Here is a 25,034-nt window from a genome sequence, read left to right as displayed (position 1 = left end):
TGGCGCCAGTGTCCGGCAGCCTTGCCTCTGTTAGTGCGCCCCAGGGCAGCTGTGGCTACAATGTAGCTTGCCGTCACCAGTGTGTGAATGTGTGTGTGTGAATGGGTGAATGACTGAATGTAGTGTGAAGCACTTTGGGGTCCTTAGGGACTGAGTAAAGCGCTATACAAATGCAGGCCATCTGTTCTATGTCTGCTGCCACCGCTACAGCTTCCTTGCGGAAGCGGATGACGACTCCTAAAAGCGGTTAGTATCATGGTTGCTAGGCAACCTGAACAGCTCGACGGAGGCTAGAACGTCCCATTTCACAAGCCTCTCACTTCCGCACTTCTCATACTTATAGTACGCATAGTGTGCCTACTTCAAGCGTGCAGACCCTGAATTGGGACACAGCCAGAGTTAGCCTGTGCCTGTTGTGTTTTGGTTGGACCTGTCGTCTTATAGGGTCAGGAGGTCAAAGGTCAGAGCTCCTGTGGGTCTGAGGGTGGGCTCATGCTGGAGAAGGATGAAGGAGTCTGACCTGAGCCCTCCAGAGGACGACAAATCAGCACAGAGAGCTCCATTCAAACTTTGCTGCCATCAGTAATAATTCTTCAAATATAATCATCAGTGTTTGAGCAGTTATATCAGGGACAATCTAGACACGTGTGACAATACTGAACATGTCACATGACACACCTTAAACATCATGTGATCCACTCTCAGTCTGCACTTTCATTCATGACTTCAACAGGTTGAAATGAGCTTTGAAGAAACATCAGTTTAGTGCTGAAATATTCAAACGCTGCAGGAAGAAGAACAACAAAGTGATTACGGGCGTTTGTGTTTCAAACAGCAAAACCCGCAGAAATAAATCACGACCTGCCAACAATATGGGAGTTTCCGAGGTGCACCTGAACGCAGCACACGTGTTTCGATGCTCGTGAGTGTCCTCAAATGCCTCTCTGGGTGTTTCCCTCCTGCTCAAAGTTTACTTTCACTTTCCTTAACTTCGTGGAGTGGAGCTTGTTGTTGGTGTGTGAACAAACTGTAAGTTTGCTTTGTTTCCTCCTTAAAGAGTTTGTCTTTAGGAACTTTACTGTTTGTTCAGCTCATGTTTGATTTTTTCACACACGTCTCTCCATTAAAGTCATAGAAGTCAGTGTAATGTTTTTCAACGAGGTCGAATGTGTCCGCCATTAAAACACACTGAATGTTGCCTGAGCTCGACCGGAGAGCTCCGGGTCTTTTTATTCGCAGGGACAGCAGGAGACGGAGAGCGGACTTCATAAATGAATATTTTGTTTACATGTATGTTAGATATAGATTCAACTTGTTATTCAAAAAAAGAAGAAGAAAGTGGAGACATCAACTGTTGGCTCTGTTCCAACCCTCCTGAGCTGAGCTTCAGGTTTAAACCCGCCTCCTTCCAGGAAGCAGCTCACCTGTGTGTCCGTGTTTAGTGTCCAGGTGTGACGTGGAGCCTGTAGTTGGTGTGCGTTTTGAAGAACGCGTGTTCTTCATGTCAGAGAGCTGCTCAACATGTTTTCATGTTAGTATCTTTAGGATTTGATTTAAAAAAAAGCCCTGATTGAATTCACTACCCAGGTTCAGTGGAATGAGTGGAATATTTCCCAAACAGAGAAATCCAATAACAAAAGATAAGATCTTTTTTTTTTTTTTTTTTTATATCTTCTCTTTTCTTATGATAGTTTTATTTCTCTGAATCTCCACAGCAGCAGGTGGAGGAGATGGTGTCATCATAGATTCTGTTTATAGAACCAAACTAGACTTAAGGATAATTTAAAACACTTTCAGACATCAGTATATGTAGCCACTAAAGCTGGTAGGTCTAAATTTCCCACAAGAAAGTTCTTTCACATAAAAGGAGCGCACACACACACACACGTATACACACGCATTCGGACAGCACACATGATGAAAAGCAGGATTTCAGTTGATGTGCACATGAATGATTTGTGTTTCTCTGCAGGTGAAGGTAGAAAGTGTGTGTGAGCTGATGTGAGCAGCATGGATCAGTGTGAGGACAGAGAGGAGGGAGTCCCTCCCTCTAAAAGCACTCTGTGTGGGGAACATGAGAGCCAGACCAAAGCTGAGAGGTGAGATGACCATCTCTAACTGTCCATGACTCTTCTCCATGTCACAGCTCAGCACTCACATCACTGCTCCATCATTATTCACAGGAAGAAACGAGGAACTAAACGCAAACATGAACCTGAACCCAGCTGTGTCTCCTTAAAGAGTGATCGGTCTAAAGCTGACATTATTGATTTTAAAGTCCAGCCTCTGTCTGCTGCAGTGAGGTGAGCTGTGAACTCTTTGAACTGAACTCTTTGATTTAACTGCTTGATGTTGTTGGATATAAACTGCAGTGCAAACACGTCATTCCCTAAATCCCATTTAAACTGTCTCTTAAAAACAAGCCTTTGGGTTCTAAACAACTGAAAATCACCTTAAGCAAAGCAGAAGTAAAACATTTTTTTTTTTTAAATCTAACATTTGGTCTTCTACAAAGTGGTTAATGTTGTTTTTTTGCGATGCGGCTGAGGAACATTCACATTACAAATTTTATTACTGCATGAATTCCTGGAAATAAAATGTCACAGCAGAAAGAAATATTTGCTGTGTGAAGAAACACCAGTGAAATTAAATCATTAATTTTAAATCAGGCGTGTGTCGTCCTGCAGAGAGGTAATGTGTGTGTAAATGTTGTAGTGACTCAGTGTTTGTGAATAAATCTCCATCATGTTTAATGTCAGCTCAGCTTTTTTTCACACACATTTCTATGTTCATATGTGAAGCGGTGTGTGTTGGACTTTTTCAAAAAACTATCAGAATGTACAGAATGGATGTTCTAGGAGGTTTTTTCTGTCGCACACACACCTATCCTGGTGAAGTGCATCAAGTGGTTCATTATCATATTAAGACCCTGCTACCACCATATTGGACTCATTGCAGTTCGCTTATCACCCAAACTGGTCAACAGACGAGGCCATTGCCACCACCCTACATTTCGCTCTCACCCAGGACACATGTGTGAATGCTGTTCATAGACTTCAGCTCAGCACCTGATTGGAAAACTGAGCCTGCTGGGTCTGAACACCTACCGTAACTGGATCCCAGACTTTCTGATGGAGATTCCTCAGACAGTCCAGATCGATAACAGCATTTCCAACACCACCACACTGAGCACTGGAGGCCCTAAGGGCCAGCAGACCCCAAGCAGCTGGGGAAAGAGGGCGGCTGGGTGATGGTGAGGAGGAAGCATAGTCTTAAACAGAAACCCGAAGTACACCACCAACCTGTTCATGTGTCTAACCCTTGGTAATTGGTGATTCTGTTCTCAGACACGTGAAGCTAGAGACACCAGCACCAATAGTCAGTTGTCTTCCAGGGGCCAGAGCAGGCGACATTGAGGGAAATTTAAAAGCACTGGCAAACTGTAAATGTAAATTCAGTAAAATTATAATTCACGTCGGCAGTACTGACACCAGGTTACGCCAATCGGAGGTCACTAAAATCAATATTGAATCGGTGTGTAACTTTGCCAACACAATGTCGGACTCTGTAGTTTTCTCTGGTCCCCTCCCCAATCAGACCAGGAGTGACATGTTTAGCCACATGTTCTCCTTAAATTGCTGGCTGTCTGAGTGGAGTCCAAGAAACGATGTGGGCTTCATAGATAATTGGCAAACCTTCTGGAGGAAACCTGGTCTTGTTAGGAGAGACGGCATCCATCCCACTTTGGATGGAGCAGCTCTCATTTCTAGAGATATGGACAAATTTATTAAACCCCTCCAAAATATGACTATCCAGAGTTGGGACCAGGAAGCAGAGTTGCAGTCTTACACACCTCTCTTCAGCTCTCCCCCCCCCCCCCCCCCCCCCCCAAAAAAAAAAAAACAAACAAACAAAAACAAAACAAAACATCTCCATAGAGACTGTGTCAGCTCCCAAGCAGACAAAAAAGAATAAAAACAAGCAACAAAAAACCTAAACAACCTAAACAGTATCCACATCTGAGCCAAAGAGTAAAACAATGAAATGTGGATTATTAGATATTAGGTCTCTCTCCTCCAACGCTCTCCTAGTACATGACTTAATAATTGATCAACAAATCGATTTACTCTGCCTTACAGAAAACTGGTTACAACGCAATGATTTTGTTAGTAATGTACAGTATATGTACTGTACTTTTTTACAACAAGTATTTTTTAAATTGCCTTTAAAATCCCACTTTAAGGGATTTTTGAGGGGAGCCCCTTTAATTTTTCTCCTTCGCCTTGTAATCGGAAGGTTGCCAGTTGGAGCCCCGGCTTGGACAGTGTTGGTCGTTGTGTCTTTGGGCAAGACACTTCACCCTTTGCCAACTGGTGGTGGTCAGAATGTGTCTGGTACAGAGCCATAGCAATTATCCAGAGTCTTCCCCTGACGTCTATAAAAGACTTGCCAGGGGAACAGTGGTTGAAATCATCCTGGATGAACTTGGGAGAGTCCGGTGATAATTGTTCCAGTTTGTACAGTTTTGGTGAAGTACTCACTCACATAGCTTTAGCTGCATCATCTCTGGGGTGGATGTAAACCAAGAAGATGGAAAGCTGTGGGAATTCTCGGGAGAGGAAGTAGGGACACAGGGAAAAAGCCAGAAGCTTGATGTCTGTAGTGCACAGCTTCTCCCTCAGAGTGACTGTAGAGCACCAGCTGCTGTTTACATGCAGACACACACCGCCGCCATGTTGCTTATGGTGCAGTCATGGTCTTCTTCCAGACGAAGAGGTAGTGAAAATCCATCAATATGCATTGTGCTGCATCATCACTCGTGCAAGTGGTTGACGCAGGCTTGCAGCTCAACCACCTTGTTGCGGAGAGACCACACATTAGGTTAATAGACAGGAGTGCTCGTTGTTTGTGTGTCTCCCTCTTGAGTCTGGCTCTTACCCCTTCTTCTTTAATCCCCTCCTGGTTACCTTGTTTTTGTGAGTTTTTCGATTTCTGTGTCCAAGAGTATTTCCTTGGGAAAATAGTCAGTAGGAGCGGAGCGGAAAAGCCGGAGCCTGGGCTGCAGCTGCAGCTGAATGAGGGAGCCTCTGGTGTAGGTGAGCCTTGGGGTCATGTCGGAGTTTCAGAAGCGAGTCCAAAAAAATGAGGAAAAGGAAAGAATATGAAATGTACAGAGTAGATGGTGAAAAACAACAATGGAAAGAGCATTAAAGTTAGAAAAGAATGCAAAACTGCTCAGCTGACCGGCCAGTCGATCACACGAACAGTGAACTGGAACTGGAAACCTCAAATCACAGGCCGAGGGGGCGGTGTGGCAGAAATTTTAGTGCTCAGCTCAGATAAAATAATTATTGTGGGTGATTTTAAAATCCATGTAGATGATAAAAATGACATCCTCAACATGGCATTTTATCTGTTATTAGACTCAATTGGCTTCTCTCAAAATGTAAAAGAACCCACCCACCACTTTAATCACACTCTAGATCTTGTTTTAACATATGGCATAGACACTGAACATTTAACAGTGTTTCCTGAAAACCCCCTGCTGTCTGATCATTTCCTGATGACATTTACATTTACAATAATTGATTACACAGCAGTGGAGAGTAGACTTTATCACAGTAGATGTCTTTCTGAAAGTGCTGTAACTAAGTTTAAGAATATAATCCACCCACTGTTATCATCTTCAATGGCCTGTACCAACATAGAGCAGAGCAGCTATCTGAACGCTACACCAACAGTGGTTGATCATCTTGTTAATAACTCTGCCTCCTCTCTATGTTTAACACTAGATACTGTTGCTCCTGTGAAAAATATTCAAATCAGACATATTTGACTCCGTGGTATAATTCTCAAACACGTAGCCTAAAGCAGATAACTCGTAAGCTGGAGAGGAAATGGCGTGTCACAAATTTAGAGGATCATCATTTAGCCTGGAGAAATAGTTTGCTGCCTTATAAGAAAGCCCTCCGCAAAGCCAGAACATCTTACTATTCGTCACTGATTGAAGAAAATAAGAACAACCCCAGGTTTCTCTTCAGCACTGTAGCCAGGCTGACAAAAAGTCAGAGCTCTACTGAGCCAACAATCCATTTAACGTTAACTAGTAATGACTTCATGAACTTCTTCACAAAAAAGTTTAATCATTAGAGAAAAAATTACCAACAATCATCCCACAGATGTAATATTATCTACAGCTACTCTTAGTACCATTGATGTAAAGTTAGACTCTTTTTCTCCAATTGATCTTTCTGAGTTAACTTCAATAATTAATTCCTCCAAACCATCAACGTGTCTTTTAGACCCCATTCCTACAAAACTGTTTGTCCCCTAATGTGTACCTAATTCTCTCCATATGTAGTAGAGCAGTCAGTTCTGTTAGCTACATTTTGAATTGAGGTATAATATCTGACTTCCAGAGAGTCAAGATAATTTTCTTAGCAATTACCATTCCGAACAAAACTGTAGTTTGTGCAGAAGAGCTGAGGTGTAAAAGGGAAGAGGAAGATCCAAACAATGCAATTATTGGGTCCGGCTGTAATGTGCAATTATAGATACCAGATAAACATTTAAAAATGTCCAACCTATAGTTATGCAATTTGGGACAAGTCCAAAATAAATGAGTGAGAGAGCCTTCAAGTTTACAACGATCACATATCACAAATCCTGTGCATTTTAGTTTTTGAATAATGAAGTCGTTGGAGCACTTTGAATTGAATTGAATTAACTGATGCCTTACATTTATAGAGCAAGAATGGATCCTACACAGACTCCTCTCCCACATCTCATCTCCAATTTGCAAACCAAGCTGCTCCTCCCATGCCATCTTCAAAAAGTCAGGTTTAAAATTTAAATTCTCAGAAAAAGCTTTCACAAAACCAGAAACCAACTTTTTAGAATCCGGGGAACTCAGGAGTGTAAAAATTGACCCCTCTTCTGGAAGAGATGGAAAATTAACAATACTCTGATGAACATAGTTTCTTATCTGTACATAATGAAAATGTGACGCAGGGAGAAAGAACTTGATCTGCAACTGAATAAATGATGCAAACTGCCTGTCAATATATAAATCTTTGAGTGTCCAGACCTCAAAAGAGGCATCTAAACATGAGGGTGGAAATGCATGATTACAATATATTGGAGTGTGGATCGAAGTGTCTGGTAGAGCACAACCTTTTCTTCGTTTGACTAAAGATTTTAACACAGTTTGAAACTATAAAATTATTGACCTTGGTTTGTGGATTAGAGTACGAAAAAAGAAGAGCAGGGAGGGAACTATTCTCAACCCCACCACTCTCTATGACCACCCAAGGTGCGGTATCGTCAGACATGACCTTTTTGTACCCTTCCTGCCAGTAAGCAAGAGTTCTAGCATTTGCAGCCCAATAATGAAACTGAAACAGTGGCAGAGCAAATCCACCCTTAAGTTTAGACTTACATAGATGAACTTTTGATATCCTGCGAGTTTTAAAAACAAACAAATGGTAATACTACTGAATCGATCACTTTGAAAAATTGCTTATTCAAATATAAATTTTTTTAAAAATAGGTAAATTTTAAAATAAATATAGAAATTTAGGAAGGGAAACCATTTTAATTACATTAATGCAACCTACCATGGAAATAGGGAGAGCCCTCCATTTCCCAATGTCCTTTTTCAGTTTTTCAACTTGTTCAAGATAATTCAACTTAAACATCTATTTAGGATCCTAAACAAAATAACACCCAAGTATTTCAATCTGTCTGTAATTTTTAAAGGCAACATCCAAGTTTGCAGTTAAAGCCACAAACTCACTCTTCTGTCAATTATTGTATAACCTGAGATTTCCCCAAGCGACCTCACCACATCAGGAACAGATCGCTCAGGATTTGACAAGAACAAAACAACATCATCCGCATGTAAAGAAATGTAGTGCTTGATATTCCCCAATGGGACAGGGTCAATAGAGGGCTCATTCCTAATGGCTACTGCAAGAGGTTCAATAGAAATTGCGAAGAGCAAAGGGCTCAAAGGGCAGCCTTGTCGTGTCCCGCGGTGAAAAAAAAAAGGCGCTGATCTATCTTGGTTAGTAAGAATGGAAGAAGAGGGATGCCTATATATCATATCAACCCATGATATAAACTGTTCGCCTAAACCAAACATCTCCAGTACCCGAAGTATATAGGCCCACTCGACCTGGTCAAACGCCTTTTCAGCATCTAAGCTCAGTACTGGAACTTGGAAGCCCCCCAGTGCCTATGATACATTATGTTCATCAATCTTCGAACATTAAAGAAGGAAAACCTCTGGGGGACAAACCCAGTTTGATCCGCATGGATAATTGATCCAACATGACCTCTACATTGGAGAGACCAAACAGCCACTTCACAAGCGCATGGCACAACATAGAAGAGCCACCTCCACAGGACAAGACTCAGCAGTCCATCTGCATCTTAAGGATAAAGGTCACTCTTATGAGGATACCAACATTCACATTTTGGACAGAGAGGACAGATGGTTTGAAAGAGGAGTGAAAGAGGCCATCTATGTCCACTGTGAGCGACCATCTTTGAACAGAGACGGTGGTTTACGACACCAACTGTCTGCCATCTATAATCCAGTTTTGAGTTCCCTCCCCAGACGCCTTAATGCCCACTCACATCCTGGGCCATCTGACCTCAGGAATTCACATGACAAGGTGGGGCCAGGTTTCACAATGAGCACACCCGAAACCCGGGCTGATTAGGTCCCACACCCGCTTTCACACCTTGGCTCATGTGATTAGAGGATCACCAGGGGGTCCTTTGTCCCTCTTTGGGGGGGATACTCCCACTTGGTTTAAATCTGGGACTCTCGGCCATTTGACCCTAGAACTGAAGAAGCTTCTCGGATGAGAGGTGAAACGTCTTCAAGCAACTTAACCCTCTGGGGTCCAGGGTATAATTGGCCGTTTTTGACTACTTTTGATTTTACCTCTATATTTCACCTTTAAAATGTGTTTTTCTTGCCTTGTTTGGTATCATTATTTTCAGCACAACCTCAAATATCTGAAATTTGAGTTAGTTTTTCATTTTGGTATACTATATTAGCACAGTTGATCTAAATTCAGACAAAAAATTCAAAATCCGAGTAGAAAAGAGTTATATCTTTTACTGTAAAACCCACAAACATGTTTAACGAATCATTTTCATAACTTGAAATGCAAATATAAATTGTACATTTCTAAAAATTATGCACAAGTTTTGCAAACAATAAAGTTATATGGTACTATTTACCTAAAAATGCAGCCAAGGCCTCAGGCGTTTTTTATATAACCATTTAAATCTATTGACAGAACAATCAGGTGTGCTGCATCAAATAAGAAGGCACACAAATTATTTGTGCCAGTCCAAAAAATGTAGTTTGTGTTCAGTATAAGACAGAGGAGAACACCACAGGCCTAAACCCTGCAGGTCTGACTGCAGGAGGTGCATCAGTCCAGTTTCCCATGTGGGAACAGCGTTTACACTGGAATCCACCTTTGACGCCTTTTTTTGGAGAAAATATGAAATTCAGCAGTATAACTGACACACAATACAAAACAGTAACTACACAACACACTAACTACAGCCTCCAAACACGCTAAACATCACTAATGTCTCAGATATGAAAACTCGCTCTCTCTCTTTCTTTCGCTCGCCCGCTTTCCGTCGCGGGTGTCGCTCCTAAAAACTTCCCCTTCTCCCTAAACAACCAAATGTCACATGTTGCCATATCATTTTTTTGATTGGCTGACATGGTAAACTAACACCCAATAGGGAAGGGGTGTTTTTTCTTTTTCTTTTTTCACTCGCAAAGGGAGAGTGTTTGCTAGCGCTGTCTGTGGAAAACGCCGTTTTTACCGTTCTTCCCGCTGTAAACACCACTGTTTTGTTCAGAAAAAAACATCACCTGTATTTTTTATCATAACTCTGGTTTTACGTGGCCTATCGACACAATTCAAAAACTGGTATATAGTCTGAAGTCCGCACTTTCGACCCAAGTTGAAATTGAGACTCTGACTCGCTGCATCTTGTAGCTGTGTCGTCTTAAATTGGTCATGTGATTTTGACGCGCCGGCGCGTCCAGCGACCCCAGAGGGTTAAAGAAGTCCAGACGCTTTTCTTTGCAAACTCCTTTGATTAGCTTCATATAGCGTACGGGGAAATCTTTGAGTATGGAAAGATGTTTAAACATTCTCAAAAAAAGTGGGGCCACCTTTTCAATGTACTTTTTATACAATTCAATACCAAACCCATCTGGGCCTGGGGACTTTCCATTGTAGAATGACTTAATAGCTTTTGAAACTTCTTCAATAGTAATATCTGAGTTTAAAGCCTCTCGTGCAGCGTCATTCATTTTCGGGAGATCCAGCTTCTCTAACTAATCAGAAATATTGCCCCAAGATTTCGACATATAGAGCTCTTCATAATATTCTCTAAATCGCTCATTAGAAGCTTTAGAGTTAATTAAAATTTCGCCTGATCTTGATTAAATTTTGTGTATAGCCCTACTGGCCTGTAGGGCTCTCAGCTGCCGAGAAAGAAGCTTATGGGGCTTATCTCCAAACTCAAAATGCTTCTGTCTGATCCTAAATAGCTGATGTGTTACTTGACTAGATAAAATTGTGTTATACTCAAACTTCCTTTTAGTGATGTCTTGACACAATGAGGGACAAGACGAGGCCTGTGGTACTGTTCTAACTGTGTTAATTCAGCTTCTTTTTCGAACTGGCGTTTCCGGCATTCATTTTTTTAGTGAAGATTCAAAAGAAATAATTTCTCCTCACATTACCACTTTAAATGTTTCCCATAAAATCGAATCAGAAACGTTTATCATTAGTTTCCAAGAAATCTGATATTTTAGTTGTCATAAATTGGCAAAAGGATGTCTTAGACAGGAGTGACGGGTGAAAACGCCATTTACCCTGTTGTTTCGTATCACAGAAGTCCAGGACTAAAGAGGTTGGAGAGTGATCTGGGATCAAGATGTTATGATAAGTTGAGCATTCAACTTTAGACATCAATTTAGAATCAAGCAAAAAGTAATCTATTCTGGAGTACGATTTGTGCACTTGTGAAAAATAAGAGTAATCTCTAATCTCTTAATTCTTCAATCTTAAATATGATCAACCTATCTCTAATAATCGCCTATGTACCACAGGCCTTCAAGCTGGCTGTAGATCAGGGGTGGGCACCGAGGGCCGGTGTCCCTGCAGGTTTTACATGTGTCCTTGAACCAACACAGCTGATTTAAATGGCTAAATTATCTCCTCAACATGTCCTGATGTTCTCCAGAGGCCTGGTAACGAACTAATCATGTGATTCAGGTGTGTTGACCCAAGGTGAGATCTAAAACCTGCAGGGACACCAGCCCTCGGGGCCTGGAATTGCCCACCCCTGCTGTAGATAAAACTCTACTTAAAAAGCCATCTCTAGACCCAGCTGTCTTAGCTAATTATAGGCCAATCTCCAACCTTCCTTTCATATCAAACATCCTTGAAAGAGTAGTTGTCAAACACAAGGGCGTAGATTTGGTTTTGGCATTGGTGGGGACGGATGATTCAACCACCGAAACCTGCCCTGTTTCTTTTTTTTGTCCTTTTTGTCTTTGTTTCTTGATTTAAAAAAAGGAGAAATATACTTGCCCACATATGCTATTCTACATGCTTTTAAACCATTTAAAATTACAATTCATAGTTTTATATGTGAATTATATCATGTTAAATTACTATTAAATAAATGACTGATTTTAGACTTTAGTTTACTTCAGCCATATTCCATATAAATCAGGTATCATACAAAAATAAAAAAAAAGCTTCAAATACAGTCATGACAATAAAAGAATATGACTTTAAGGACCTAACAACATTACTTCAGTTATAGTACACCAACATCTCTTACACATTAGTACAAAGGGAACACTGAATGACCTGGTTTTTGCTCATAAAACTACTCATCTAAGATCACCACAAAGTAAAAGATCTCTCAGCAAAATTATGCAACATTTCAGGCACTATTGCCCCGATCAAATCAGTGAGCTGGGACTTTTTATTCTAAACATGAACTACTGTTACAGCAACACACATGGACTACTGGTGCCCCACACAACAACTCAATGTCCACTATGTGAAGGAGTCTATTCTACCGTCTATACTATACTGTCCTGGTGGACATGGCAACACTTCTTTCATGGTTACATACAGTTTTAGACTGATGAGGGCCAAAGCCAGCACATACCTGCCAACCTTGAGACCTCAGAATTAGGCTGCGTCCACCTGAGGACCCGGCCTTCGCGGTCTAAGTGGGCCGGGTCCTCCGAAAGCCGGTAGACCGGAAATGAGCGACTGTGAAATTGGGGGGTCTAGCCTTCATAATTACGTCACCTCTGCCATCTGCTCCTTGTGGTCTAAATAAAATAAAATATAACCGGACGCTTGCGTATATTCTTGACCATCTCACACTTCTGTTTAATCAGTTTTCTGTTCGACATTTATTCAGCTGTGTGAAAATCCCAGAGGAATAATACAGTTTTATTTAATCTAATCTAATCTAATAACTTTAATCTCAGCCAAACCGATTTACTCACGAACAAATAAAACACTGAAAAAGGCCAAACAATAACATGTTTAAGTTATTTGAAGTATACACAACTACAATCTCGCCTGAAAATATGTTAAAAGTTTATTTTGCGACCCAGAAAGAGTAATGAGAGTAATATTAATACTAAGTAGCTGCAGTAGTAGCAGCTATTGTTGGAAACTGGAATTGGCTGGGCCAATCTAGGATATGGTTTTTCAATTTTGTTGTCCGGGTGGAAAATCGGGAAAAATTAGGGAGAATGGTGGCTCCGGGAGATTTTCGGGAGGGGCACTGAAATTCGGGTTTCTCCTGGAAAAATCGGGAGGGTTGGCATGTATGGCCTGGTATTGCCTGTAACGTTATTATGACGGACACATTTTATGAGTGAACTTGACTTTAAGTGACTTACAGGTTTCTTTGAAAAATACTTTCTTATATCCAGGTTCTTCCTTTTTGCTGCCATCCTCCTCTCCTCCTCGCAGCGCAGGATTGCCGCTGCTAAAACTAAACAGAGCTCCCTGAAAGGCTCAGCCAATCACATTGGCCATATTTGTCACATGAGGTCGGACTCCAGTAGAGAACGTAATTTAACTCTTTCTGCACCGCTGGGTGAATGAGACGTTGACAGATCTGTTTTTTTCTTTCTATCGGGTTTGTTTTTCTTAACTCGAAGAGATCAAATTATTGGTGGGGACCATTCAATAATCGCTGGATATTGGTGGGGACACGTCCCCTCCGTCCATGCCAAATCGACGCCCTTGGTCAAACAGCTAACAGATCATCTGCAGAGGAATGGCTTATCTGAAGAGTTTCAGTCAGGTTTCAGAGCAGCTTTAGTGAAGGTTACAAATGATCTTCTTATGGCCTCTGACAGTGGACTCATCGCTGTGCTTGTCCTGCTAGACCTCAGTGCAGCGTTCGATACTGTTGACCATAATATTCTATTAGCGTGATTAAAGCATGCTGTAGTTTGTATCACATTTATCTAATAGACTCCAAATTGTTCATCTAAATTGAGAGTCCTCTTCATACACTAAGGTCAACTACGGTGTTCCACAGGGTTCCACAGGGTTCAGTGCTAGGACCAAGTCTGTTTACATTATAGATGCTTCCCTTAGCCTAAAACGCTTGCCTGATATTGACACTTAAGTATGGGTCTGTTGATTGATTTAACTGACTGGCTTCAAGTTCCACACCACATGGCCGCTGGACCTGTATGCCACTCCTTCCTCGCTAGACTGGCTAACTCTGTGCCTTAATCTTGGCAGGTTAGAAAACGCTAATGACAAATGTCATGTGTGTCATTACTGTTAAGATAATTAGACCATTGGAAATATTACAAAAGATTTACCAGTCTTTATTCTTGTAAGAGCTCCAGGTATTCATAGGTGTAAGCTGTTTTTTTTTTCATTTTTTATTTATTTATTTATTTTTGCCAGCAGCATTAAGATGGTGTTTTCTGAGAACTAAAACTCAGCAGTTAAAATATTGATCTTTCTCCTGTATTGAACTAATTCTTTATGATTCCTCCACAGACTGGACCAGCAGAGCTCAGAGACTCCCAGTAGTCAGTCTACCCAGCAGCATCAAACACAGCTGGACTCCATATTTATGGTCTGTACATGTACAACTACTTTTACATCTATTCTGTTCAGTCATTTCTCAAAAAGAACGGCTATTTATACTTCAAACATATTGCAAGTATTGGTTTTTTGTAGTATTAATTGCAAGATAAGACAAGTTAGAAGCACAACTAAACATTGTTTCAAATAAACAATGAGCTTTGACAGCTGGGCTGGTCAAAAAAAAATGTGTTTGTAATTTTATCTATACCCATGACCACCTTGACACATATTGCTACAGACATGTCCTTTAATTTTTGGCTGTCATGGTAGTGTCTAATAAACTATGTAAGTTGGATAAATGACTGGAAAACTTTAGAAAAAGTTATTTATCATATTATTATAGCATTTATTCCACTTTAAGCAAAGCAAAGTTGAGTTATCTGATCTCAGAATTTGATTTATTTTTTTGCTTGTTTTTTTTTAACATTCCAATTTAACAACAATTAACAATTACCATGATGTAGCAATATTCACTCTGTTTCCAGAATCAGGATTTGCTGTGGACTGCAACAGAAATATGATTATGACAACACCTTCATATAACCTGGCTATTTCTGTCTGTTGTTCCTGGTTTCCCTCTGTTCATTGTTCCTCTCTTCTTCCACTGCACCACCAGTTGAGGTTGTAATGTAACATATTAATTCACACAATACTCTATTCCAGCTACTGCAGGACAACATCATCACTTTTGTGAAGAATGAACTGAAGAAGATTCAAAAAGTTGTCAGTACAGATTTTCCGAAATACTTGGAGGGTCAGAGAACTGTTGAGGAGCAAGAGGGTGAGGATGAGGAGCAGAGGAGGAGCAGCAGAGAGGCATTTGTGAAGATCACACTGGACTTTTTAAGGAGAATGAAGCAGGATGAGCTAGCTGACCTTCTGCACAAAAGTAAGAGGATTTCCATAAAGATTTAAGCTGCTGGTTAAAGAGGTTGTTTACTAATGTCTAACCCTAAAGTGATAGTCAAACATAAATATAAAAATTCTGGACTTATATTTGGACTATTCTGCTGTACAATCTCAAGCGCCTTGATGCGAATGTTGTTGTGATTTGGCGCTATATAAATAAAATTGAATTGAATTAAATTATTATTTCTTTTAGAAACTTCAAATAGAGACGTCTATTGGAGTGAGGGTAAACTTAAATCTACACTAAAGAAGAAGTTCCAGTGTGTGTTTGAGGGGATCGCTAAAGCAGGAAGCCCAACCCTATTGAATCACATCTACACAGAGCTCTACATCACAGAGGGAGGAACTGCAGATGTCAATGATGAACATGAGGTCAGACAGATTGAAATGGCCTTCAGGAAACCAGACAGACCAGAAACAACAATCAGACAAGAAGACATCTTTAAAGCCTCACCTGGAAGAGATGAACCAATCAGAACAGTGCTGACAAAGGGAGTGGCTGGCATTGGGAAAACAGTCTTAACACAGAAATACACCCTGGACTGGGCTGAAGACAAAGCCAACCAGGACATCCAGTTCATATTTCCATTCACTTTCAGAGAGCTGAATGTGCTGAAAGAGGAGAAGTTCAGCTTGGTGGAACTTGTTCATCACTTCTTTACTGAAACCAAAGAAGCAGAAATCTGCAGCTTTGAAGACGTCCAGGTTGTGTTCATCTTTGATGGTCTGGATGAGTGTCGACTTCCTCTGGACTTCCACAAAACTACAATTATAACTGACCCTAGAAAGTCCACCTCAGTGGATGTGCTGCTGATAAACCTCATCAGGGGCAAGCTGCTTCCCTCTGCTCGCGTCTGGATAACCACAAGACCTGCAGCAGCCAATCAGATTCCTCCTGAGTGTGTTGGTATGGTGACAGAAATCAGAGGGTTTGCTGACCCACAGAAAGAGGAGTACTTCAGGAAGAGATTCAGAGATAAGAAGGAGGCCAGCAGGATCATCTCCCACATTAAGACATCACGAAGCCTCCATATCATGTGCCACATCCCAGTCTTCTGCTGGATCACTGCTACAGTTCTGGAGGATGTGCTGAAAACCAGAGAGGAAGGACAGCTGCCCAAGACCCTGACTGAGATGTACACCCACTTCCTCGTGGTACAGGCCAAGGTGAAGAAGATCAAATATGATGGAGGAGCTGAGACAGATCCACACTGGAGTCCGGAGAGCAGGAAGATGATTGAGTCTCTGGGAAAACTGGCTTTTGATCAGCTGCAGAAAGGAAACCTGATCTTCTATGAATCAGACCTGACACAGTATGTCATTGATATCAGAGCAGCCTCAGTGTACTCAGGGGTGTTCACACAGATCTTTAAAGAGGAGAGACGACTGTACCAGAAAAGACTGTTCTCCTTCATCCATCTGAGTGTTCAAGAGTTTCTGGCTGCTCTTCATGTCCATCTGACCTTCATCAACTCTGGAGTCAATCTGCTGGAAGAACAGCAAACAACCTCCCAGACACATGAAACAAGAGAATCTGCAGAGACACACTTCTACCAGAGTTCTGTGGACAAGGCCTTACAGAGTCCAAGTGGACACCTGGACTTGCTTGTCCGATTCCTCCTTGGTCTTTCACTGCAGACCAATCAGACTCTCCTACAAGGTTTACTGACAAAGACAGGAAATAGTTCACAGAACAATCAGGAAACTGTCCAGTACATTAAGAAGAAGATCAATGACAGTCTGTCTGTAGAGCAAAGTATCAGTCTGTTTCACTGTCTGAATGAACTGAATGATCGTTCTCTAGTGGAGGAGATCCAACAGTCCATGAGTTCAGGAAGTCTCTCCGCAGACAAACTGTCTCCTGCTCAGTGGTCAGCTCTGGTCTTCGTCTTACTGTCATCAGAAAAAGATCTGGATGTGTTTGACCTGAAGAAATACTCTGCTTCAGAGGAGGCTTTTCTGAGGCTGCTGCCAGTGGTCAACGTCTCCAACAAAGCTCTGTAAGTAAATATGTACTCATTTTAAAGATTTTTGTAACAAAATGATATAAAGTGTATTTGTCTTGTCTGCATGAAACAATAAAACTATTTTCAATAATAATTGTTTCAGACTAAGTGGCTGCAACCTCTCAGACAGAAGCTGTAAGGCTCTGTCCTCAATTCTGACCTCCCCGTCCTCTAGTCTGATGGAGCTGGACCTGAGTAACAATGATCTGCGAGATTTAGGAGCGAAACTTCTGTCTGCAGGACTGGAGAGTCCATATTGTACACTGGAAACTCTCAGGTTAGAATTCAGACAGTGTTTTTCACTAACTGTAATGTGACCTTTCTATTCTTTTATATTAAAAGAAAATGTCTGCTTTGTTGGCATTCTATTCAACACAACCTCACGTTTAAATTGGCAGTTTCTTTGTGTGTTTGTTTTTTCCATTTTGACTTACTGCCTTAACACAACCTAAAATCTCACAAAAAACACTTAAAAAAATGTTTTTTTTTATTTTTTTAGCGTTAAATCACCAACGTGTTTAAGAAATCATTTAAAACTTAAAACTTAGTTAACTAATATTAACTAGAGCAAAAATTTACTGCTATTGAGTATAGTTTACCTTTCTTTCACTAGAGGAAGCCAAACGCACCATCACTGTAGTTTGCCATTCATACCACTAGATGGACTGTAGTTTCATATTCATTTCAATGGGACCAACATTTGTGCAGAAATTTCATATATTGAAAAGTATAAAGGGCTATAACCATCAAAAGTCATAGAACTCCATTTGCGATCAAGCCAGACGAAACTATATAACATATTGTAACATCCCTCCGACAGAAGACAGAGACGATCGGTGATCTGATTACCATGTGTTTTTTAAGAACAGTAACACAGGCTACTGTGGGCCGTAGCCAATGCCAGAACAACAAGGGAAAAAAACGTGCTCCTCTGAATCAAAACAAAAGTTTTTACAGAACCCCCGATAGAACCCTGCCATCCCAGAAACCGACGCAACGTGCGCCGAGTTTGTGACACTGGAAAGTCCACAACAACCTGAACTTTTTCAGTCACAGGCCATACCTGCCCTTGTCCCACTTGCTTGCCCACATAGGTAATAGTAGCCTTCCCGAACTCACATTTAGAAAGGTTGAGCGTGAGGGAGGCATCGTTGAACAGCCCAAACACCTCAGAAAGTGTTGCGAGATGTTCAGGCCACGAGGTAAAATAGACAACTACGTCAACCAAGTATGCCTTGCACTTAGATGCTCCACAAAGCACCTGCCACACAAGGCGTTGAAATGTTGCGGGCACATTATGTAACCTGAAAGGCATCACTGTGTATTGGAGGAAGTGATTGGGCATTACGAATGCAGAGATCTCCGAAGCGGTAGGTGTTAATGGAACCTGCCAGTACCCCTTTAATAGGTCCAGCTTTGTAACATACTGAGCAGAACCAACACGATCGAGGCAATCTTCCATCCGCGGGACTGGAAACGAGTCTGGTTTGGTAACCGCATTCACTTTCTGGAAATCTGTGCAGAAGCGGGCCATATTGTCCGCTTTCGCTACCAGAATACAAGGCGAGCTCCACACGTCATGACTGAAAATGGCAAGACCATGCTCAATGAGATATTCAACTTCCTACTGCATCAAGCTCCGCTTTGTGTAGTTTACATGATAAGCGTGCTGTTTTATCGGCCTTTCCACCGTGATGTCATGACACAGGACAGATGTTGCTGATGATGCCTACGGTAGTCAGAAAACAAAGGTTGACACAGTCACTGGAAGCAAAACCAGCACCTTCTCCCCCGGGGCAAAATTCCGAACCACAGATTTCTTGTCAAAATGTGCTTTCATACTGCCCTGGGCTCGCCTCAAGTGGTCGCGGGCCAACTGCACAAGAGAGATGTTCCTTAAAAGCACACACATAATCCAACGCATTATCCTCCACCCGATGCGATTCGGACAACCATTTCTCCTTAAGTAATCGCAATGGCCCACATACCGTGTGTCCAAAAACAAAATCAGCTGGGCTGAAACCAAGGGATTCCTGCTTGGCTTCTCGAATGGCAAACAACAATAAGGGAAGCTAACTCAGAGGAGCGATTGCTTACCTAGCCCCCAAAAAACATAACCAAACAACAATCACTCACCTCACTGACTAACTAAACATGAGAAAACTGTACCCAACTGAAAAGGCGATCCACTCCTTCTTCCTCCTGGACTTGCAAAGCAACACAGAGCATGTCGCAGCCCCAGCTGGTTGGAGTAAAACCGAGGATGGATGATTGCCGTCCTCAACCGCGCCGCCTTATACTCCGCCTCCAGAGCAGCATTCAGTCCTGGTGTACCATCTTCGGGATCCACCACTCCTGGAGGCGCACCTGCACACTCACATTATAACTGGTTTTCCTTGGCCTATCGAAAAAAATATTACAATATTACATATCCGAATTTGATGAAATTGTCTATTTCTTCTTAAACAAATTAAACAAGAAATCTTACAAAGTCTTCTTCAGGTGTTTGAGGGTGCATGGAATTTAACCAACAAGTCTACATGTATCTTGGACTTGGCATTTGACTATCATTCATTTGTTTGTGACAAATAAAATTTGAATTTGAATGGATATTTTATCCATAAAAATAATTGAAAATAAGCCTTTAGTGAAGTGTTAACAAATGTATTGTTTTTTTTGTGTGTGTGTGTGTGTTTATATAGTCTATCAGGCTGTCTGATCACAGAGGAAGGCTGTACTTCTCTGGCTTCAGCTTTGAGCTCCAACCCCTCCCATCTGAGAGAGCTGGACCTGAGCTACAATCATCCAGGAGACTCAGTCCAGAGTTTGTTGGCTGGACTGAAGGATCCACATTGGAGACTAGACACTCTCAGGTATGGAGAGAATGTCTGATAGAGGAGGAAGAGCTGAAAACATCAGCTGTGTCCAACATTCAGTTCCTGATTGTTTCATGCAGATGTCACAAATGAAGGGAAGATTTTTTTTCTTGCTCATTACAGACAATCTAAGGAGCTTGAAAAGAGCAACTGGACTTATAAATTTTTCTTGCAGACATTTCATATGAGAAGCTTCTTCAGTTCTAAAATCAAATTTTGGAGAGACTTAGGTATTTAATTTAATTTAAAATTTGGTTATCTCTAAAAATGGTCGTTGAACCGTTATTAATTATGTGCCTCATCACATGAGCCAAGGTGTGAAATAGATAGAAATGTTCAGCTGAGTCTTACCCTGTAAAGGTAGCTGCCATCTCTGTCCCACATCTTGGGTAGCACTGCTCTGTGCTGTCAGGGTCCCATGTATGGGTTGGGCTATGTTGTCCAACAGGGATGACAACTTAGCCACCATTCTCCTTTCTCCATTCTTACTCACCACCTCCACTGGGTCTAGAGGGCATCCTAGAAAAAAGCTGGCCCTCTGGATCAGCCTGTTCAGTCTCTTCCTGTCACCAGTAGAGATGGTGCCGCCCTAGCAGACCACACCGTAAAAGATGGCTGAGGCCACCACAGAGTCATAAGTCTTCAGTAGTGAGCGCTTCACTCCAAAAGACCTCAGTCTCCACAGCAGGTACAGCCTGATCTGCCCTCTTCTGTAGAGGGTGTTTAAATTGTGAGTCCAGTCAAGTTTATTGCTCAGATGTACACCAAGGTACCACAGCCTCAATGTCCATACCTTGGATGTTTAGTGGTTGTAGTAGATGATGTTTTTGCTTGTGGAAGTCTACCACCAGCTCCTTGTTTTTTCTTGTGTTGATCTGGAGGTAGTTCTGCTGGCACCAGTCATCAAAGTCACTGAGTGAGGTGTTCCAGAACATGCCCGGAACACCTCACCCAGGAAGCACCCAGGATGCATCCTTGTCAGATGCCCAAACCACCTCAGCTGGCTCCTTTCAATGTGGAGGAGAAGCAGCTCTACTCTGAGCCCCTCCCAGATGGCTGAACTTCCCTACCCTCTCCTATCTCTAAGGGAGAGACCAGCCACTGTTCGGGGGAAGCTCATTTCCACTGCTTGTATCTGTGATCTTGTTCTTTTGGTCACTACCCACAGCTTGTGACCATAGGTGAGGGTAGGGACGTAGATCAGACAGGTAAATTGAGCGCTTCGCTTTTGCGCTCATCTCTCTCTTCACCACGAAGGACTGGTGCAGCAGCTGCAGCACCAATCCGTCTGTCGATCTCCGGCTCCCTTCTCCCATTACTCACAAACAAGACCCCGAGATACTTAAACTCCTCCATTTGGGGTAGGAACTCGTCCCGGACCCAGAGTGGGCACTCCATCCTTTTCCGGCTGAGAACCATGGCCTCGGATTTGGAGGGGCTGATCCTCAGTCCCACTGCTTCACACACGTCTGTGAACCGTTCCAGAGTGAGCTGGAGGCCAGCAACCGATGAAGCCAACAGAACCACATCATCCACAAAAAGCAGAGATGAGATTCTGAGACCACCTACGTGAAAGACCTCCGCCACTTGGCTGCGCCTATAAATCCTGTTCATAAAAATTAAGAACAGAATTGGTGACACAGAGCAGCTCTGGTGGAGCCCATCACCCACAGGGAACAAGTCCGAATTATTGCCGGCAATGTGAACCAAGCTCTTAATGGTTGTATAGGGATCAAATAGCCCGTAGCAATGTGCCAGACACCCCATACTCCCATAGCACCTCCCACAGGACACCCCAAGGGACACGGTCGAATGCCTTCTCCAAGTCCATAAAACACAGGCTAGCCAAGCCTGACAAGATACCTTCTTCAGCCTTGTGGCTCCCTTCACCTCTGGTGTCCACCATTTGGTTTTGGGGAATACCACCACGACAGGCACCAACCACCTTGCGGCCCCAACTCAATGCTGCAGCTTTGGCAATGGAGATGCTGAACATGGTCCATTAGGACTCAATGTCCCCAGTCTCCCTCTGGATGCTGTTGAAGCTCTGCCAGAGGTGTGTGTTGAAGATTTCATGGACTGGGGCCTCTGCGAGGTGTTCCCAGCACACCCTCACTACATGTTTAGGCGCACTGGGTCTGTCCAGCGTCCTCCCCAGCTCAGCCCCTCTCTTTACCTGATTGTCCAGAACATATGGTCGCAGGTGATAAGATTACAAAATTGATCATTGACCTGTGGCCTGGAGGGTCCTGGTGCCATGTGCGCTTATGGACACTTTTGTGTTCGAACAAGGAGTTTGCTATGGCCAAACTGTGATTTGCACAGAAGTCCAATAACCAAACACCACTTGGGTTCAGATCAGGGAGGCCGTTCCTCCCAATCACGCCTCTCCAGGTATCACTGTTGTTACTCATAAGAGCATTAAAGTCTCCCAGTAGGACAACAGAGTCTCCAGGTGGAGCACCTTCTAGCACCCCCCCCAAGAAGGCTGGGTACTCTGAACTGCAACTCGGAGCATAAGTGCAGATGACAGTCAGGACTCGTTCCCTGAACCTAAGGCGCAGAGAACAAACACTTTCATCCACCGCGAAGAACCCCAATGTACAGGCAGCAAGCCGAGGGGATAGTAGCATTCCCACCCCAGCCCACCAGACTGAGACAGAGTCCACCCCCTCTCCGGGAGACTGGTTCCAGAGCCCAAGCCATGCGTAGAGGTGAGCCCGACTATATCTAGCCGGTACCTCTCAACCTCACGCATTAACTCAGGCTCATTCCCCATGAGAGAGGTGACATTCCATGTCCCTATTGCCAGTCTTGGTAGCCGGGGATCGGTCCGCCAGGGCATCTGCTCCTGGCCTTCTCCCGGCACACAATGCACCCGACCCCTACGGCACCTCATGCGGGTGGTGGGCCTGCAGCAGGATGGGCCCATGTCCCCTTTTCTGGCTGTGCCTGGTCGGGGCCCATGGAATAAGGCCCGACCACCAGACGCTCACCCCCGGGCACGCTCACCAGCCTGGCTCCAGGCCAGGGTAAACTGTTCTCTCAATGCTTTCCTCATAAGTGTATTCATGAAAATGTTGCACTGTTACTTTATCAGTGTCTAACAGTATGTAAATGAGAGCCATGTAATGTCCAGTTGTGTATGCTGAAAGAGACTGTGCCGGTCTGACCTCTCCCCCCCTCCTCCTTTCAGGGTGGAGCCTGCTGGAGTCCGATGGTTGAGACCAGGTCTGAGGAAATGTAAGTGGGTTTTTAATGTGATTCATGAAAATAAAGAAGCACACATTCAACCATCTTCAAACTGTCACATCACTCATTCACATCTCTGATGTCAGGAGTCAATCAATGAACAGATGATTAATACCTGCAGCTGGATTGTGTTTGTTCTCTCCATCAGATTCCTGTCAACTCACAGTCGACACAAACACAGTACACACAAAACTCCAACTGTCTGAGAACAACAGGATGGTGGCACATGTGGAGGAGGTTCAGTCATTTCCTGATCATCCAGACAGATTTGATTACTGGCCTCAGCTGCTGTGTGAAAATGGTCTGACTGGTCGCTGTTACTGGGAGGTCGAGTGGAAAGGAGGGGTTTATATGTCAGTGAGTTACAGAAGAATCAGAAGGAAAGGAGACAGTAAAGATTGTTGGTTTGGATACAATGATCAGTCCTGGAGCCTGATCTGCTACGATGATGGTCCTCATTCTGTCTGGCACAATAACAGAGGAACATCCATCTCCTCCTCCTCCTCCTCTGTCTCTAACAGAGTAGCGGTGTATGTGGACGTTCCTGCCGGCACTCTGTCCTTCTACAGAGTCTCCTCTGACACTCTGATTCATATTCACACCTTCAGCACCACATTCACTGAAACTCTTTATCCTGGGTTTAGATTCAGGTATCTTGGTTCCTCAGTGTCCCTGTCCTGAGTTGAGTTTAACGAGTGTCCTCCTGTTAGAGAAACACTCTTGACTGTTGAACAGATAGTTCAGTCTGTACATGTCTCTCTTTCACTCAGAAACACGTTTTCAGATTCATGGATTCAATCAATTGATGTTTGAAGCTGTTCTAAATGATTCCTTGTAAACTTTTTTCTCTTCAGTCCTTTAAAGATGGAAGCTCCCATTATTCCAGGATCCACATGTTGTTTTTCTGTCTTTTTACACTCAAAGCTTCAGAGTGAATATCAATATGTTGTTTTTCTCTGAAGCTCAGTTCACAACTATCTCCTCTGCATTTTCAACAAGTCTGCACTCCTTAAAATGACTACGAATGTTTGATTTATCTTTCTTAATGGGATGTTTCCAAACTCTCCAAATCTCTTACTCATTGTTGGAAGCTCATCATTTCAAAATGTTTCAGCCATATAAGCTGAAAATATTGGCTCAATTGTTTTGAATGCAGTTCAAGCAGAATATGATTGTACTGAGGGATCATAATGCATGCGGCTTATTTAATAAACAGCAGATGCTGATTATTTGTAAATAGTCTTGTGTTTTTCCCAAATTGAACAACAACAAGAACATGGTGCAGGATGTTGATAACAGCTTCATTATCAAACTCTTAGAAACATGTAAATATCTGTGTATAGCACTGCATATGTTGTGTATCAATATAGTTTGTATGAAACATGAAAAATATCACAAAGGGTCCTAATGAAGAATATGCTGAAATTTGGTGACAGACATTAGATTTGCTTTGACGTCAAACTTTTAGAAGCTGTTTCATTGTTTATCATGCAGCTCTAGTTTCATAAAACACAGAGGAAATAATGTCACATGTTTATGTCCACAAAGCAGAATGAGTCTATTGCTGACAATAAGTGATGTACAAACAGAGTGAGCATTTCTGAGACCCCCAAAAATTGAGTAGTAGTTCACTAAATGAAAAATGGACTGTGAGCTCAGTTCCTTCATCATTAGTATGTATTATATATGTCTATGTATTTATTACTATACAATATATTGGGTACCACTGCTGCTAGTTTCAATCATTGTGCAAATGTGCTGTTTGTAAGGTTGGAAACCTGCAGTCA

At 42.5% G+C, this 25,034-nt stretch overlaps 1 protein-coding gene across 1 annotated transcript; it reads left to right on the top strand.

Moving 5' to 3' along the window:
- The first annotated feature begins 1,976 nt into the window (after positions 1–1,976).
- Positions 1,977–24,358, top strand: LOC134624364 (NACHT, LRR and PYD domains-containing protein 4E-like). The gene is made up of 9 exons (XM_063469340.1): positions 1,977–2,099; positions 2,184–2,303; positions 14,115–14,193; positions 14,868–15,093; positions 15,307–17,113; positions 17,223–17,396; positions 19,822–19,992; positions 23,192–23,238; positions 23,396–24,358. The coding sequence occupies exons 1-9, from the start codon at positions 2,011–2,013 to the stop codon at positions 23,926–23,928; spliced, it is 3,246 nt and encodes a 1,081-aa protein (XP_063325410.1). The 5' UTR covers positions 1,977–2,010; the 3' UTR covers positions 23,929–24,358.
- Positions 24,359–25,034: the final 676 nt, after the last annotated feature.

The sequence above is a fragment of the Pelmatolapia mariae genome, linkage group LG3_W, assembly GCF_036321145.2.
Source record: "Pelmatolapia mariae isolate MD_Pm_ZW linkage group LG3_W, Pm_UMD_F_2, whole genome shotgun sequence".
Classification (NCBI taxonomy): Eukaryota; Metazoa; Chordata; class Actinopteri; order Cichliformes; family Cichlidae; genus Pelmatolapia; species Pelmatolapia mariae.
This window is presented reverse-complemented; position numbering and strand designations above follow the sequence as displayed.